The sequence below is a fragment of the Oryzias melastigma genome, linkage group LG20 (assembly GCF_002922805.2).
Source record: "Oryzias melastigma strain HK-1 linkage group LG20, ASM292280v2, whole genome shotgun sequence".
NCBI classification, from domain to species: Eukaryota; Metazoa; Chordata; class Actinopteri; order Beloniformes; family Adrianichthyidae; genus Oryzias; species Oryzias melastigma.
The window spans coordinates 9,629,890-9,648,172 of record NC_050531.1 but is presented as its reverse complement, the minus strand read 5'-3'; the positions used below and the strand labels follow the sequence as shown (position 1 = coordinate 9,648,172).

Here is an 18,283-nt window from a genome sequence, read left to right as displayed (position 1 = left end):
TTTTTGTGCCACAATGTGTGTTTTTTTATGTGTATAAAGTCGGTGCCTGTAATTTGAAAAGGGCAGTGTTAAAATACCTAATGTCTATTTTAATAGTTTGTTAAAGATGCTGCTTACTCAAATGATGCCCTTTTTTATTTTAGCTTAAAGATTTTTTTTTTATTTGACAAAGATATATATTCTGCTTTTACACTGACATACGGTTTTAGTTTAAAACGCAAAGGCTGGACCCTTTTTTCCCCTTTTGACCAATGGATTAAAAGCACATCTGCATAAACTGTTTAACACTGTAAATAAACACTTATACAAACATATGAATTCCTTTTTCAAACCAATGATTTTTCTGAATATTATTTAATTTGATCAAAGGTGGAGCGGAAGGCTAATGCATGAAACCTGAGGCGCTGGCATGAAGGCGATATGCTGCTTTCAGGGAGCTCCCTCTTTCTCCACCGCTCGTCTGTGCTGAAGGATCTGGTTTCAGACACCTGCTGAATGAGGCGCTGAGCGGCGTGCGCTGTGGCTCAACACCACATCTGAGAGTTACTGTTCTGAAAAGAGAGGAGAATGACTGAAAAAGCAAATGGAAATTAGATTAGATGGGATTTCTGGGTCATGGGCACAGAGCAGGAGACCAAGCAGACAAGCGGAGAAGATGATGATGCATCTCAAGAGGACACAGCTAGTGTAAGTAAATCATTAAAAAACAGTTTTCAGACATTTAAAATCCACAAATATGACCATAAAAACGTGTTTGCTGCAGCTGTTTTTAGCTGTTTGGGAATCCATCTGTCAGCAAATTTACTTTATTAGAAAACTGTAAAGCTACAAAAACATGTTTTGAATCAGTCTCCAGCTGTTCTATGAAGTAATAGAAAGAATGTGCCTATAGAGTCAATTTTAATGTTTTTGTTTTCCCTCATCTGTCACATCGTCAATAGAAATCTATCGCGCGTGCCTCCACATGTCTCACAGATGTTTTTTTATCAGATCATCAAAGTTTTCTCTCCTTTTCCAAATATTGAAACTCCAGAATTATAGACTTTTTATAGAAATATATATATTTTTAATCAATCCAGCAAAGGGATCAACAACAAATGGTTCTACTTTTTGTCTTTGTTTAAAAATAATAATAAAAAAAGCTGCTTTTGGATTAAATTAGATTAATTTCATAAGAGAAATAAAATATTTTATTAACATTTTAAAGAACTGAACTGGTGTAAATATATCTACACCTTAGATCAGAAGCTTTGTGATGCCTCTGTAAAGTATGTATTTTTTTTGAAGATCTGCTGGGAATCCATACCCTGCTGTTGCAGCGTATGGAATGACAAACGGTGAATAATTCATGAACGTTTGGTAACACATTGACAGTATTTCTTTCATGAGCTGATGCAGCGAGGACGGCAGCATCTCTTTCCGCTGACCAAAGCTTGCAGCATCACTTTAAATGCAACAATACTCACTTTATTTAGTGGAAAAACTGCTCCGTATTCAACTTTCAGTCACAAAACTAACTGATCTAATGTCATTTTAAGTCTTTTTTAACCTTTGCGCTGTCTTGTAGTGTCCAGATGACCTCTACAAAGATGAATCTGGAATTTATTTCTGGATCTTTGGTGCTGCAAGGCATGCTGGGTCATATGTGTGTTTAGATTGCAGACGTGTCAGTGGAGGTGTCCACCGTGGACCACACTCTGCAGAAGCTGCGCAGGATGTACCGGAAGACCAGACGGAAGCCCAAAGGCCTGAAGAGGCTGTGGGCCTACCTGCTGAACATCCCACACATTGCAGTCATCGTGACCGCAGTGGTGTTTGTGGTGGTGACCGTCATTTGGTCCCTACTGTGGGTTTTTATTTGTAAGTCGAGTTATTTCAATTAAATAATTATCATCACTAATTATTGTTATTAAAAGTTTGGTTTAGTCCGCAGGGAAAGTTACAACGGAGCCTACTTTGCTGGGATGTTCCGGGTTGCAAATGTGGAGTTTATCCCTGAGTACCGTCAGACAGAGTCCCATGAGTTTGTGTCCATGGCAACCAAAATACAAGTTGTGGTATGTTTGGTATATTGCATAACAGTGAGTGAAGGAATGTAGTATTCATTGGTTGTGTCTCCTAGGTGAGCAATGTGTACAAGATGTCATCAGTGGCAAAACTTTACAAGCAGGCGGTCATCTCAGACCTCAGGTACAGCTTCTCGTGGGCCAACATGAGCCACAAAGAGGCCAATATTTAGAGTTATTTTTTGTCTTTTAAGTAATAACGACCAAGGAGGGGTGCTGGTCCATTTCTGGATGGTGTTCATAGTGCCCCAGCTAAAAAGCACAGCCATGTGTGAGGAATGTCTAGAGGCCATTCTCAGAGACTCGGTCCACACCAGCCTGAAGAACCGGTCCTCTGTGGGATACCTGATGGGGCTCCCTGTTGACATAGACTCCATCCTCGTCAACGGTACCTTTCTGATCGCTTGTAAGGATGTTAATTCTCCCTGAAGTCAACTTCTCTGTCGTGTCTGCAGGTGTTGACCGCTCAGATTATACATCCAACACAGCAGGTACAGTCACTACTTCACTTCACTTCAGACATCAAAGTCAGAACTTACCTTTTTTTTTCTTCCACCTTCAAGACTCTCAGTGTGTAGATAAATTATATGCCAACCTTCCTGGAGCCAGCGTCCCCCTGAATGTCTACTCGCCGTGGGGGGGTGTGAACTGCCATGTAAAGCTCACCTCCGTCCCCGGCTCTCTGATCCGCCTGACTGTGACTTCTTTTGTAATTGAGCCCACGGACTGTGTGAACGATGCGCTGACTGTGTACGACGCTCTGCTGCCCATGAGAGGGCGCATCCTGCACAGGTGAGACTGCAGCTGACAGTCAGTATTGAATACAATTCACATGTTAGAAATCCTCAAGTTACAAATAATGTTTAATGCAAAAAAAAAAAAGTCTCAAGTCGCTCATGTCTGAGTCACTTATTTATGATGTCCCTTCACATACTCCTGATGTAATTTAAATTACTGTATTTGAAAGGAACCTAAGACTGAGTATTAGGGCCAGTTAACATTAAAAAATTGAATAACAACTATTTAATTTATTTATTTTATTTTTCCTCAAAGATTCATAAGAAAAAAAGTCATAAATTTAGCCGATGACTTTTGAAGTCGTAAATATATGACTTTATCCCTGTTATGACTTTAAAACACTTATATTTACGGTACAAAAGGAATAAAATTACAAGAAAAGTTATAAATTTATGAGAAAAAAATAATAAATTTACAAGGAAAAACTCATAAATTTACAAGATTAAAAATGGTAAATTTACAACTTTTAATCTCATACTATTACTTTCTTTTCGGTGGCCCTAATACTCCATTGTATTTTCTCGTTAATTTATTACTTAATGTACAACTAATTTTCTCATAAATGTACGAAATTTTTCTCGTATATTTAAGAGATATGAAATCATACATTTCCGACTTTAAGATACATAAATGCACAAGAATAAAAGTCATAACTTTTAAAGTCATAAACATATGACTTTCTCTCGTTAATTTACGAGATTTAAAGTTGTAATAAAACATTTTTTTTGTTTGTAAACTGGCCCTAACACTTCATCATAGTTTTGAATTATAGTACAGTATTAATTTCCAAACTATGTAAAAACTTGAAATATGGATGGTAATTTTATTTAGTTTTTTTGGTATAAAATCTGAACTCTTTCATGTCATATTTTCTCTTAAAATCCAGGACTCCACAAAAATTTGCATCTACTTAAACAGCAAAAATATTAAAGATTTTTTTAATTATTATTATTGAAAATAAATTCAGACATTAGGAGTTAAAAGTTAATGATAATAAAATAAAAATGTCGGTTCCACATTCAGTTTTTTCAGTTTCTTTAACTTTTTTTTTTACCTGATAAATAATTTGATTTCACTTAAGAAAAAAATGGATGTGTTTCTGCTGCAGGCTGTGTGAGTTGGTGTCCACTTCTTTCTCCATTGTCTCGACCTCCAATGTCATGCTGTTGACCTTCAGAATGACACATGGAGACAAAAGCTTCAAAGGCCACTTTGAGGCCATTGCTGAGGAAAGTATGACTCTCTAGTCAGTTCCTGTTTTGGTCTGTGGAACACATTCCTCTTCCAAAAGTTGATCTCCTATAGTTACTAAAGATTCACTGGTCAATATTTAAAGGAAGTTTTTATTTTTTTACCAGAATGTTTGTCTCACATTGAGATCCAGTCGGAGTCTGACAGCAACGGTCGGATTTACAGCCCCTTCTACCCCAGCCTGCTGCCCCCACAGTGTTCATGCATCTGGAAATTTCAGGTCCTCAAACAATCTTTTGTGTATTGAATTATGTGCAGTGGAGCCTTGATTTAAACAGCAATCCTGGCATTTTCTGACAGCAGTGGTAAACATTATGGGTGCAGAAAAAGAATAATTGTTAACTTGGAATTCTGACTTAAATCTCGGAATATTGTCTTTTTGTAAGAAATCTGACTCTTAAAAAAATCAGAATTCTTATAAAAAAGTTAGAAGAATGACTTTAATCGCCAAAATCTGACTTTAATATTAAAACTTTAACCCTTTTTTCTCGAGCTACTGACTTTGATTAAAAAGTTCTGACTTTTTTCTCAGAATTTTGACTTTTTGTCGGAAATCTGACTGTTAAAAAGATTTCTGAGGAGAAAAGTCTGACTTCAATCTCAAAATTTTAACTTTTTTTTCTTGGAATTTCCACTTTAATCTCAGAATTTTGACAGTAATCACAAAATTATGACTTTTTTTCTCTAAAATTTGAGTTTAATCATAAAATGCTGCCTTTAATCTCAGAATTTGGTTAAAAACATCCAAGGGATCCAAGGGAAATAAAGTTTGATCTTTATACTGCTGAAAAACTGACAGAAGGCTCACTTTCCTCTGAGCTGGCTCAGTCTTTTTTCAGGTTCACATAGATTTGTGTTCTTCTGACAACTATGTTCTGTTTTGTTGCAGGCCCCAAACCCAAGTTTAGGAGTCGCACTGCAGTTCCACAACTATGAGCTGAAACCCAAAGAGATGAAGGGCTGTGACAGCGGCTGGTGGAAGGTCAATGAACTCATGTAAGCGGCTAAATCTGCACACTCCTGCTGTCAAAACACTGAACTACTCACTAGTAAACATGAACACTTTGATAGTTTTGTCCGTACTTCTTCTGAAGTTTCTGCGGCAGCTATGTGGGACATCAGACTGTGTTTCGGATTCCTGACCATGATCCAGAGATGGAGTTTCGTTGCAGCTCTCGCACCTCCACTCTGCCTTTCCAGGCTTTCTACAGCAGCTACAACGTCAGCCAGCGTAAGATCTGCTGCACTGTACCCATAGATAGATAAACAGAAGATCTCATGACCACAAGGCAACGAGTTTTTAAAAGTATTTCACAGTTTCATCAGCTGCAGAATGAGTAATTGTAGGCTCCAGCAACCCCTTGACCCTGAACAGGGGTTAAGAAAACGGATGGATGTTACCATGTTGTTTTTAGCTTCAAAATTTGATCACAAAATGTTTCCACCAGCCTGTCCAGACAGCCACTTCCTGTGCACCACCGGGCTGTGCGTGGAAAAAACGCGTCTCTGCGACGGGCTGGACGACTGCGAGGATGAGAGCGACGAGGTCTTCTGCTGTGAGTCGTTTCACACGTCATCAAACATTTGAGACGAATAAGGAAGGTGTCATTTTAACTGTGCAGTCACACAACACTGGCAATGAGGTCCTGCAATAAAAATGTTTTTAATTGTGTGGCGCCACTCATCCATGGAGAATGTTTCCACAGCCAGCTCCACGATGAATTGCGGTGCGAAGCATCCTCCACACCCTTTGTTTGTGTGCAACGGAGAGCGAGACTGCAGGGATGGATCTGATGAAGTGAACTGCACTCAGGGTGAGAGTCACCTACATGATTCAAGATGCCAATTTTCCTCTTTGACAATAACAACATCCTGTTATTTCAGAAACAACCTGCTCCGACATCAGGTTTCAGTGCAGAAGTGGATCCTGCATTCTGAAGAAGAATGCAAAGTGTGACAGTGTTAGTGACTGTAAGGATGGAAGTGATGAAGCAGACTGTGGTGAGCCGCCACTTCCCTCATGCGCCTTTCATTTTAAATTATTGTCTTTCACAGAAACAAATCTGACTAATAATCTCACTTAATTTCCACCACTATTGACTAAAGACTGAGAGTGAGCATTAAGGAGTGTTATTTAATCCTCCAAGGTTGCCACCACTATATTACAAGTTGCTATTACATTTTACTCAATTAATTAAAAAATGGTTAATAAAAAAAAGAAAGAGTTAAAAACACAAAGACAAAGCATCATTTTGTAACTAGCTGCACATTTACATCCTTGAAATGCTCTTAACAGCTTGATTCTACATCCTCCTCAGGTTGTGGTCGTCCCTCCCCACTGACGAGGGTGAATTCATCGTTAGGCTTCGGCCGTATTGTGGGCGGAGTTAATGCACTGGAAGGGGAGTGGCCTTGGCAGGTCAGCCTTCACTTTGCCGGCAACATGTACTGCGGCGCCTCTGTGGTCTCTTCCAAGTGGCTCGTTTCAGCCGCTCACTGTTTCAGCAAAGACAGGTCAGCCCCTCAGTCCTTGCAGATTTGATCCATTTACTTTTGGATGATTCTGTATCAACAATAACTGTAGTATTGTCCGTGCTATAGGCTCTCTAAGACGCATTTCTTCAGGTCTTGACCTCTGAACTTTGACTCTGCAGACTGTCTGACCCTCGATACTGGAGCGCCCATCTCGGCATGCTGACCCAGGGCAGTGCCAGCTACGTGGCAGAGATCCAGCGGATCGTTCTGCACGAGTACTACAACCCAAACACCTTTGACTACGACATTGCCCTTCTGCAGCTAAAGAAGCCCTGGCCTGCTTCCCTGAGCCCGCTGGTGCAGTCTGTGTGTGTGCCGCCCTCGTCCCACACAGTGACCGACAATCACCGCTGCGTGGTTACAGGGTGGGGGTACAAATCGGAGGATGGTGAGGAAAATCCAATTTCAGTTACTTTAAGAGGGAATCCAGTGCTGACTGACCTCCAATTGATTTTCTATGGTGCACGTACCCAAAAATTTGTCGTGTTTTAGTAGAACTTTGGTAAACTATGAAGCCGCACCACTTGATGCATTTCTGAATAAAGTTTGAGTTAGTTTACCTTTTTTTAAACTTTGCCTCTTATTATTTACTTTAGTTATCTTTTTAAGATTAAAACCTTTTTTTTCCTTTAACCAAAGAGGCGCATGTGGCTCCAGGGCCTCAGGTTGCAAACTCCTGTCCTAGACGGAAACACAATTTATTTAGTCAAAACCCAAACTTCTATTTGTTTAAAAAAAAAAAAAAACACATACATCCAACAAATTGTGAATCCTATTGTTCTACAACTGTTAATCCACTGAAAAATCTCACTATTAAAGAAATAAGACACTTTATAAGTTCATATTCCATAAAAACTCAAATAAAAGACTGCTTAAACTTTAAAAATAATCTTTTATTAACATAAAATGAAATGTCAGGATTTTGTCTATCCTTTATTTCCCTTAATTTTCGACTAAAATAGTTTTACATTTTCTTCTTAATTAGATTTCTTCCATCACTAGATATTAATTAATTATTTAAATCTTATTTTTGTTTTAAATCCTTGTTTCCCACGATGCTCCTCTGCAGATAAGGTGCTGCCCTCTGTGCTGCAGAAAGCAGAGGTCTCCATAATGAGTCAGACTGAGTGTAAAAAGACTTACGGCCTCATCTCCCCACGCATGCTTTGTGCCGGGGTCCCTTCAGGAGCGCGGGACGCCTGCAGGGTGAGTCATCTCCTGCGTTTGACTGTGCATTATTGTGCCGTGGCATTCTTGCTCTCCGAATCAGGCTGTTTCCTTTACGCATGGTTTCTCAGGGGGATTCAGGAGGACCTTTGTCCTGTCAGGCGCCAGGTGGGGGTCGCTGGTTCCTGATCGGGATTGTCAGCTGGGGGTCCGGCTGTGGCAGACCAAACTTACCGGGGGTTTATACACGGGTCACCAAGTTCACTTCTTGGATCTACAGTCATATCAGCTGACATGAAATGGATCATCTTATCTCTAATAAAAACGTTAAAATGTTTAAGCCTGTTTTGCATTTATTTTTGCTTCTGAACACTAGATAAGTCAGATGTTATATAATACTGTAACCACTTGATTGAAGCAGCTTTAAGCTGTTGTTCCTCCAAACACCTCAGTGAAGCTTACAATATCTGTGCAGGCTTTGCACCCTTTCATAGTGGACTCATTGTCCCCGCGCTGCATTCAGGGGCTCTGTGTGACACCTGCCGTACAGTCCAGGTAATCGGGAGGCGGTGAAAGCCCACCGCATCCAAGCCGCTCAGCTCAGATTTCTGCTCCCTTTTTCTTTTTTTAAAGAGGAGGCAACAGAAGGGATTTCCTCTCTCCCCTTCGTTTCTATGCCCCTGGTATTGGTGCATATTGCCTCTGCAAACCTTACCGGGACAGTGCGATGAGGACGCTCCCCAAAAGCAGAACTTGTGAGGTGTACTGCGTCTCGGAAACACAGGTAAGCCATCACTGACGAGATGTTCTAGCATCAGCTACTGAGAGTTCTGGTTCGTTAGTTGGGATTTAAATTCTGTTTGAGTGATTTTTTTCCAGAACATAATTCTGGAATCATCTTTAGTGCAAATTGTGAGTGTTTCTCCTGCTATAGTCCACATCAGGTTGACTGACACTGCAAAGCCGGGCCGTGGGAAAGTAGACCCTTCCTTCCTCGCTTTGTCTGCTTCCCCAGAGAACCCTGTCAAACCCTGAAATGCTTTAAAGATCTTAACGTTCACTCCCAGTCCCCTAAAGAGAAAAGAGTCAATTCACAAATCCATTCCTTATTGATTTTGGCTTCATTTTTACCCTTGTTGTAAAATTGATAATCAGAAGAAAACATATGACATTTGAGTTGTGTCTAAAAGGGAAATGGGGAGTCAAGGGAGCCCACCCAGTTCCCGAGCCTCCCCTCGAGGCCGGAGGCCCCGGTGGAGAAGAGGGTGCCAGCATGCTGTTCATGGAGGAGATGGATGCTAGGTCTTCTGCCTGTCTTCCCCTTCGCTGCTGCTGTTGCACTGACTCTTCACCACCTAACACGTGAGTGCACACCTGCCAATGTTTTTCTTTTTGTCTTTCTCCTTTAATGAGTCACACAGTTCAACAGTCTCAAATCTCTTCCTCTCAGCTCCGCCTCGCTCAGTGTTCTTCGTCGGAGGCAGTGTGGAGTTCCCAAACTTGAGCTTCTCCTCAGAACTGGCTGACTCCACCTCCCCTCAGTTCGGCCTGCAGGTTCAGGCTTTGAAGCATTATGTAAGTCCGGTGTCTGTCATCACACAGCCCTCCTCTTGGTTGAAGCTCCTTTAACTTTCATTCCATCCTTTTTTTTAAAAACACTCTTTTTCTGCCCCAAATTTATTCCTTTACTCTCATTTTATCTCCTCTGTCTGCCTCTTTTTTTTCTGTACTCTCCTCTCTTCTGCGCCTCTATGTTGAGCTGAAAAAGGAGCTGTACACAGTGTGAGTGCGATTTCCTCAGACCCCCAGGGACGGGGTCCTTTCAGAGCTGAAGACAAGCACCATTTGTGAGCCGAGCAGGACTCAGGCAGCAAGAGTGAGAGGAAGAGCAGGCGCTCAATAAAAACATTGTCTCTGCGGCTTTCGCACAATCAGCCACTATGTGTGCTGGATCCTACCGAGAGCAGGACAACCTGTGTTTGATGCCGGGGGTTAAGAGGGAGAGGAAGGGCAGTGGGACAAGCTGGGATGACAGAAGGACGCAGAAACAAAAGGGAGGCAGAGTCTGCATTTTGGAGCAAAAGGTCAGATGCATATTTTCCAATCGCTCAACTGATAGAAGGGAAATTCCCAAGTTTTTTCAAACTTTCATCAAGTCAAAGATGAGACAGTCCTATTCTGTGAGTCACAAAGCTGTTAAAATCCAGATATGTGTTGATTTATTTCATAAAAAACAGTTTTCAGAACTCTATGAGTCCACTCCATGGAGCTCCTTCCACCTGCGCTCAAGAATTACTGCCTTCAGGTGAGATGTGCCAAAACGCTCAAAAATGTGCCATTCAGAACCATGTTTGCTAACCATCGGCAACTCTTTGTTTGACAGTGAAGGATCCGATGGGCTCAGAGTCTTCTACTGGAGTAAGTTCTCCGCTCCTGGTAACTTTGCCGCAGAAATCCAGAGGTCCGGCCCGGACAGGCAGCAGCGCAGACTCCCCGGGACCAACAAAGTACAGAGGTACAGCCGCAACGAGCAGCAGTACCTCATGGAGGACGATGATGACGTGCTCTCACTACTGGGTAAAAGCACTTCCTGTTGATGTAAAGCAGAACAAATGAATACAGTAGGGCAAAAAAGCATTTAGTTAGCCACCAATTGTGGAAGTTCTCCCACTTAAAAAGATGCGAGAGGCCTGTAATTTTCATCGTAGAAACACCTCAATTATGAAAGAAAAAAAAGATCCAATGTTGAATTGTTACAGAAATTATTTGTAAGTTATGGCGGAAAATAATTATTTGGCCAATAACAAAAGTTCAACAGTAAAGCATTTTCTGTAACTTTTCACAAGGTTTACACAAACTGTTGCTGGTATTTTGGTCCATTCCTCCATGCAGATCTCCTCTAGAGCAGTGATGTTTTGAAGCTGTCGCTGGGCAACACGGACTTTCAACGTCCTCTAAAGATTTTCTATGGGGTTGAGATCTGGAGACTAGATAGGCCACTCCAGGACCTTGAGATGCTTCTTATGAAGCCACTCCTCCATTACCCAGCAGTGTGTTTGAGATGGTTGTCAAACGTTGCCACGTTTCATCTTCAATGCTGATGGAAGGAGGTCTTCACTCAAAATCTGACCATACATGGCCACATTCATTCTTTAACACAGATCAGTCGTCCTGGTGTCTTTGCTAAAAATAGCCCCAAAGCATGATGCTTCCACCCCCATGTTTTATTGTTGGTTTGGTGTTTTTTAGATCCAGCTCCTCATTTTTTCTCCTCTGAACAGTAGAGTTCTTACTAAAAGTTCTACTTTGGTTTCATCTGAGCATAGGACATTCTCCAAATCCTCTTCTGGATCGTCCAAATGCTCTCTAGCAAACTTTAGACGGGTCTGCACATGTGCTGGCTTTATCAGGGGGACACGTCTGGCACTACAGGGTTTAAGTCCCTGCATAGTGGTGTAGTGTGTTTCTGATGGTATACCAGCAGGTCATTCACTAGGTCCCCCCGTGTGGTTCTGGGATTTTTGCTCACCGTTCTTGTGATCATTTTGACCCCACAGGTGAGATCTTTCAGGGAGCCCCAGATGGAGGGAGGTTATCAGTGGTCTTGTATGTCTTTCATTTCCTAATAATTGTTCCCACAGTTGATTTCTTCACATTAAGCTGCGTATCTATTGCAGATTCAGTCTTCTCAGGCTGGTGCAGGCCAACAATTTGGTTTCTGGTGTGCTTAGACAGCTCTTTGAGGTTGTGGACAGGTGTCTTTAACATAGATAACGAGTTCAAACAGGTGTCATTAATACAGGTAACGAGTGGAGGACAGAGGATCCTCTTACAGAAGAAGTTACAGAAATCTTGCTTGTTTTTTGATGACCAAATACTTATTTTCCATGACATTTTAAAAATAAATTCTTAAAAATCAGACCATGGAATTTTCTGTTCTCATTTTGTCACTCATAGTTGAGGTATACCTTTGATGAAAATTACAGTCCTCTCTCATCTTGTTTAATTGGGAGAACCTGCACCGTTGGTGGCTGACTGAATACTTTTTGACCCACTGTATTTGAGCATCTTGATGTCTGCTTCATTTGCAGGTTTGGAAGATGAGTCAGACGATAAATCAGAAAAAATGAAAAATCAGAACAGCATCCAGGGAGGGAAATGGCAGCTTGGTTTCCAAGGTGAGGACCTGTGTCATCACAGACTTTACAAATATCTTTGCACTTCTGGAAAGTTCTTTTCCTTCTGCTTTCTCTACCCAGCGATGTCCTTTGACCTCTACGCTAAACTTGGGAACAATCGTACCCTGAGCCTCGTCAACCCCAAGAAGCCATACTATCAGTGGCGCCTCCGTGTGCCGTCGGGTCACATGGTCCGCCTGGTTGTCCTCACGCTTCAAGGCGCCACACCAGGAAGCTGCAGCACCCACAAGCTCTCTGCCTATGACTTCCTGCTTCCTCTACAGAACAAGATCATTGCCAGGTAAAGGCGTTTTGTAGAGCTGACTCATTTGTGACGAGGAATTTCCCGTCAGGAAAAACAAAGTACATCTGAATGAAATGACCAATTCCTAGATGATTGCTCCATAACCGACCATATGGAGGACAAAGATTTCTAAAAATGCAAGCGGAAATGTCTTTCAGGTGGTGTGGACTGCCTCTTTCAGGCTCGCCGCCGGTCATGAAGCTGATGTCCTCTGGAAATGTCATGTTGGTCACGTTCTCCTTCAGCAGGCAGAGGGATGGAGCAGTTTTCAAAGCCTACTTCCAGGCTGTCCCCAAAGCAGGTCACTAACGGAAATTTAGTGTGCAGCTTTAGTTTGAAAATGATTTTTTTTTAAATTAAAATGCTGTTGAAATTGTTGTGTAATGTATCTCCCTTTGCAGGCTGTGGAGGATCAATTACTTCTTGGAATGGCTCCATTTCCTCTCCGTACTATCCTTCCTACTATCCTCCAAACATCGACTGCACATGGACGCTGCGGGTGAGCAACAGTAAATCGTTAAAGTGCAACAAGTACAGTGAAATCATGAAATCAGCCAAACAAACTTTAATGTCAGATCCTGATTAGATGTGTTTTCTTTATCAGGTGCCACTGCCGGGATATCTGATCTCTGTGACAATCGTGAAGATAGACATTCAGGACTCTCCATCATCCGACAGCTGTGAGAAAGACTGGCTGGACATCGGTGGTGTCAAGTGAGTCTCAAAAAAATAGAGATAGAGGAGAAATAATAAAGGATTAAGATGGTTTATCGTTGTCTTCTTGTTCTAATTTACAGACTGTGCAACCCTGTGTCTGACAGCAGCAAAAAGCGGGTGTACTCCTCCCCTCTTTCCATCCAATTTCACTCGGATGAATCGCTCACACACAATGGCTTTTACTTGCTGTACCAAGCATTCTCTCCAGAGGGCAGTAAGTCTGACAACATGGTTTTGATCATGACTGTGCAACAGATTGATTTGATTTATTGCTTTATATCAAGTATTGATTGTAGACAAAACAACAAAATCCCACAGATGTAACAAACTCATTCACAGAAATAATGAAATTTATTGATTTTAAAAAAAGAAAGAAAACAAAAATAGAGATTTTCTGGTTGCTAAACTAAACTAGACAGACTGCCCTTAGACCCTCCCTTCTCGATAAGGAAGAACTCCTTCAAAAAAAAAATTAATTCCAGGAAAAAAAAAAAAAAATTCTCTGAATTCTTAATTTTTTGATTATCCACAGTAAATATTTTTCCATGATTGCACTAAGAAATAACATAAATCACATGTCATGTAATAGATTAATCCAGAAATTATACAAATTAAATTTTCAAAAATAAAGTGCTCATTGATTATCCTCAGAAAACATTCTCACATCATTTTAGTAATATGATTTCCACTATATGTAACAGTCGTACTAACTCTTTTGAATGCATTACATGATCAAGTAATCATTGCTACACATTGCAGATCAAATAAAAAATTCTTTCTCATCATTTTAATAATAATTTTTCCACATCACACGTTTATTAACAAAAATGTAGAACACATTGGTTAGTAAAATGTATTCAAACACCCGTCGATAAAGTTTCTTTATACATTTTCTTAATTTTTCTGTAATATTTGGATTCTTGATCAGCTCATTATTTAACATTTTCGAAAGTCAAAGCCACCTTTCTTTGTGGTTCATTAGTTTGATCTCAGATTGTAGTCACCTTTATTTCTAAGGACGTTTTTTGTTAATGTAGGTTGTAGTTCTGCACCAAATTTTAGGCGTCCAATGTGTTTTATTTTGAAAGGAAAGCAACAACATTTTTATTTTTTAGTTTTTCTTGTGTGTGTATGTTGAAATAAACTTAAAGGAAAGGTGAATTTCTGACTCCTCTTGTGTCTCTCTCAGCTTGCCCTCGCCAGTTTCGCTGTGGAGATGGTCGCTGCATTCCTCTGAAGAAAGTCTGTGACGGAGTCAAGGACTGCTCAGACGGACGGGACGAGGCGAAATGCTGTAAGGGTCACAGGTCACATTTTGAAACCATAACTCTGTTCCTGTATCAGGAGCAGAGGTGGGTAAAGTATCCAAAATCTGTACTCTAGTATTAGTACTTTTACTTTAAAATACTGTTACTCAAATAGAAGTAAAAGATAGTCATTCAAACAATTACTTTAGTAAAAGTAAAAATGTGAATGGTTTAAAAAAAAGTACTCTAGTAGCTGAGAAGTACAAGTTTTTCATTTTTAATCTACTTGAGTAAAAGTAAAAACTATGATACTGCAAAAATATACTCAAGTAAATGTATCTGATTACGTAAATGTAACCTGGTATCCTATAATTAGATCCTGGTCTTATTCAACTTTGACATAAATGTGGTTATGATCGATTTTTTTCAAAATTTTATTTATGCTTTCCAATTGAACCCTTGTGTAAAAGAGTTTTGGAATTCATTTAAATTAAATTTGTAAATAAGAACTAATCAGATTTGAAACTTCAGAACCAACAATCTGTTATTCAGATAAATGTATTTTGAAAGATTTTTGCTTTTTTTTCCACAAAAGTTTTAATTTTACATCAAATGATTTATTTTCATGTTTCAGTTTTTGAGATTAAAAAGAATAAGTGCGGATCAATGATGTTCATGTAATTCTTGCCTTTTTCGTATGAAACCTGCAGCGTCCTGCAGGCCGGGGGAAGTTCTGTGCAGCAACGGCCAGTGCAGACCTCAGAGCAGCCAATGCCTGAGTCAGAGCTCCTGTGCAGACAGCAGCGAAGAGGGAGCCTGCGGTGAGCTCACACATTCTTCCTCCCTTCATGCAACGCCTTTTTTTTTGCTTCATTTGGTGCTTTTGTTTTTCAGGAAGTAAATGTTCCCACGTTTGTCCCAACAAGGTGTGCTTGCCTAAGTCATCCGTGTGTGACGGCATCTTTGACTGCAAGGATCGCAGCGATGAGCTCAACTGCACCAGAGCCTGTGAGCATCCATGATCCATGATACTTCTGGTTTGGTTAGATGATGGACAGAAGTTTAGTTTGATGTTTTTTCTTTGCTACTCAGATGTGAAGAGCTGCTCCCCCTCCAACTATAAATGTGGTAATGGAAAGTGTGTGAGTAAGGTGAACCCTGAGTGTGATGGAGTTAAAGACTGCTATGATGGCTCTGATGAGCGGCGCTGTGGTAACCTTCTCACTTCTAAACTTTACTAAAAACTTTTAGGGAAAGCTCTCACTTGTTTCCTCTTTGCTCTCCCAGGATGTGGCACCAGACCCAAGAAGCGGGCTAAGATAGTGGGAGGGTCAGATGCCTTGGTGGGTTCGTGGCCCTGGCAGGTCAGCCTCCAGATGGAGCGCTACGGTCACGTCTGTGGAGCCACGCTGGTCTCCAACCGCTGGCTCATCTCTGCAGCCCACTGCTTCCAAGACTCTGATGCCATCAAGTAAGAAAACCTCCCAAAAATCTCTTTACAATCAGTGAGTACTAATCACCTCGTTTTTGTAGATACTCCGACCCGCACGCTTGGCGAGCTTACATGGGGATGAGAGTGATGGCGAGGGGGAACCACGGAGCAGCCACCAGGCTGATCCGAAGAATCCTCCTCCACCCGCAGTATGACCAGTTCACATCCGATTATGACATCGCTCTCCTGGAGCTCAGCGCTCCGGTCTTCTTCAATGACCTGGTGCAGCCTGTGTGCGTTCCTGCATCCTCGCACACTTTTACAACCGGAACGAGCTGCTACGTCACAGGCTGGGGGGTTCTCATGGAGGATGGTACAAAACAAAAACTTGTTAAACTCATTCAGAGTTTTTTTTATAAGTAACCTGATATTTAACATGTTTTGTGTTTTATTAACTGCAGGTGAATTAGCTTCTCGGCTACAAGAGGCTTCGGTGAAGATAATAAACAGAAACACTTGTAACAAACTCTATGATGATGCTGTAACTCCCAGGATGATGTGTGCTGGAAACCTGCAGGGAGGGGTGGATGCTTGCCAGGTAACCGTGTCCTTTTATATAACACATATTAATAAATGTATTTTGTTCTTCTGTCTTCTGAGTTTTTTGTTCTGTTGATTAAATCTTTGCATTTTACTTTGGTTCTGATCAAGTTTTTTGCCTTTAAAGTCCCACTCCAATCATATTTTGATCCATTTTAAAAGCATTCCTGGCGTTTTTTTTTTTTTTTCTTTTTTTTTTTTTTATCATGACTGTGCCGTTTTTTTTAGTCAAAATAAAATTTTTAAAAAATTTCATTTTTTTAGGACATAGTTTCTGCAGAGTGGCAGGAATTTTTTTTCAGAAATTTACTTCTGAGTTGTTGGGAAGGAGCAGATCCCACCTTCTTTCCCTCCCTATTGCTGAGAGCTCTCTGTTTACACACTAATTTTTTTTCGTCAGCTTCAAAATGATTTGAATAAAGAAATAACCAAGAATACGGTTTTAGCATAGACTGTATATAAAATAATTTTTACAGTCTATGGGTTTTAGGTTTAATTTTCTTTATGTACGTCCTCCATCATTAGAAAAATGAATGTTAAAAAGACCATTTTCATTGGTGTGGGCATTTAAAGAACCAAACAGTCACGCACCAAAGTCATGGCAGACTTTTTAGACCCAACGCTGCTGACTCAAACCCCTGAGGTTTAAAGAGGTTGATCCTAAACTGATCAAATCCATTTGAATATTCTGAGTACAGGAGGGAGGGTCTAAGGACAGGGATTACCAGTTTTATTTAGTCTGTTTAGCTTAGCAATTAGCTTTTGTTTCTATTTTATGACCGACTTTCTGCTTCTGTAAAATTACTCGAATGAAGCCCAATGAGGCAATTGAATTGTGATATTGGGCTACATACATAAAATTGACTTGAAATTTAATTGAATAAGAGGTGGCAGATTTCTCTAGTGTTAAAGTTCTTCAGAACCAGATCTGAGATGCTTTTATTTTGAAAAACAGGTCTTCAGAACAGAACTGAGATACTTTTATTTTGAAAAATCTAAAAATAAATCAACCTTTTATGGCTTAAAAAAATAATGAATAAACAAAAGATAATGTTCTCAGTAGGATTAAACTTTTACAAAAACTGTTAGTTTAAATGCAAAATTTTTAGTTGGCATTTATTCATTTTGTGTTAAAAACCGAAGTTCAGAAATAAACAAAATCCACTTATATATTCTAGATGGATGGACTTGGTTTTAATTAGTTATAGCTTGACACCAGATTTTATCATTAACTTCATTTACTCGTTTCATAGTCGGATTTTGAAGGAAAGTCGATGTGTGTGTCCTCAGGGCGACTCAGGAGGTCCGCTGGTGTGTCTGGAGAAAGGCAAACGGTGGTTTTTGGCGGGGATTGTGAGCTGGGGGGAAGGCTGTGCGCGGCAGAACCGTCCTGGAGTTTATACACAGGTGGTAAAGTTCACCGACTGGATCCGGCTGCAGACTAAAGGGCAGGTTTGACACAAAAGCACCAACTTATGAAGAAATAAATGACTGACTTAGCACGAAGGATGATTGTTTTCAGCCTGAAGTTTGTCATAACCACACAGTGATGCATTCAGGCGCTTACAGGAACCTTTTCAGATGAGCTGAAGAAGACTACTCATCCTCGCTGCTCCAAACCTCCCAGCATGCTCACAATGTGCAAACTAAAGCTACATTTTTGACTTTTGTGAAAAGATTCTGACATTTTGATTCATTTTCATTCAGCTGTTTGAATATGATCTCAATGCAAAATTAAAATTTAAAGTTGATCGTGTGGGAAAGACCATTTTTTAATGTGAAGTTTTACTGTGCATGAATGCATAACATTATGCGGAATTCACAAAAAAGTAAAATCAACTAATTAAAAACACTGTGTCAACCATACAGACATATACAGATGGAAACATTAATATTTTATATTAGTCTTTAGCCATCAATCTATTATTAACTGTATATTAGTTGTCTTGATGTTGGCAAATGTGTTTTTACAGCCAGAATTTCTCCAA

The 18,283-nt window shown here is 40.3% G+C and overlaps 2 protein-coding genes across 3 annotated transcripts; both read left to right on the top strand.

Annotated features, from left to right (window-relative positions):
- The first annotated feature begins 363 nt into the window (after positions 1 to 363).
- tmprss7 (transmembrane serine protease 7) lies at positions 364 to 8,631 on the top strand. The gene is made up of 18 exons (XM_024280674.2): positions 364 to 687; positions 1,656 to 1,860; positions 1,927 to 2,057; positions 2,123 to 2,190; positions 2,261 to 2,454; positions 2,522 to 2,557; positions 2,630 to 2,858; positions 3,973 to 4,097; positions 4,223 to 4,335; positions 5,005 to 5,111; positions 5,210 to 5,346; positions 5,564 to 5,671; positions 5,822 to 5,929; positions 6,000 to 6,116; positions 6,434 to 6,629; positions 6,770 to 7,038; positions 7,720 to 7,856; positions 7,949 to 8,631. The coding sequence occupies exons 1-18, from the start codon at positions 616 to 618 to the stop codon at positions 8,108 to 8,110; spliced, it is 2,514 nt and encodes an 837-aa protein (XP_024136442.1). The 5' UTR covers positions 364 to 615; the 3' UTR covers positions 8,111 to 8,631.
- Positions 8,632 to 9,019: 388 nt separating this feature from the next.
- Positions 9,020 to 17,801, top strand: LOC112151646 (suppressor of tumorigenicity 14 protein). Of its 2 annotated transcripts, XM_024280675.2 has the most exons (18): positions 9,020 to 9,179; positions 9,268 to 9,392; positions 10,055 to 10,122; positions 10,201 to 10,394; positions 11,909 to 11,995; positions 12,077 to 12,296; positions 12,458 to 12,600; positions 12,701 to 12,798; positions 12,904 to 13,013; positions 13,097 to 13,230; positions 14,206 to 14,310; positions 14,974 to 15,084; positions 15,158 to 15,271; positions 15,356 to 15,475; positions 15,551 to 15,734; positions 15,797 to 16,068; positions 16,157 to 16,293; positions 17,586 to 17,801. In XM_024280675.2, the coding sequence occupies exons 1-18, from the start codon at positions 9,113 to 9,115 to the stop codon at positions 17,751 to 17,753; spliced, it is 2,457 nt and encodes an 818-aa protein (XP_024136443.1). In that variant the 5' UTR covers positions 9,020 to 9,112; the 3' UTR covers positions 17,754 to 17,801. The 2 variants fall into 2 exon arrangements, with proteins under 2 accessions (XP_024136443.1, XP_024136444.1); XM_024280676.2 differs by lacking the exons at positions 9,020 to 9,179; positions 9,268 to 9,392; positions 10,055 to 10,122; positions 10,201 to 10,394 and adding an exon at positions 11,720 to 11,779.
- The last annotated feature ends 482 nt before the right edge of the window (positions 17,802 to 18,283 follow it).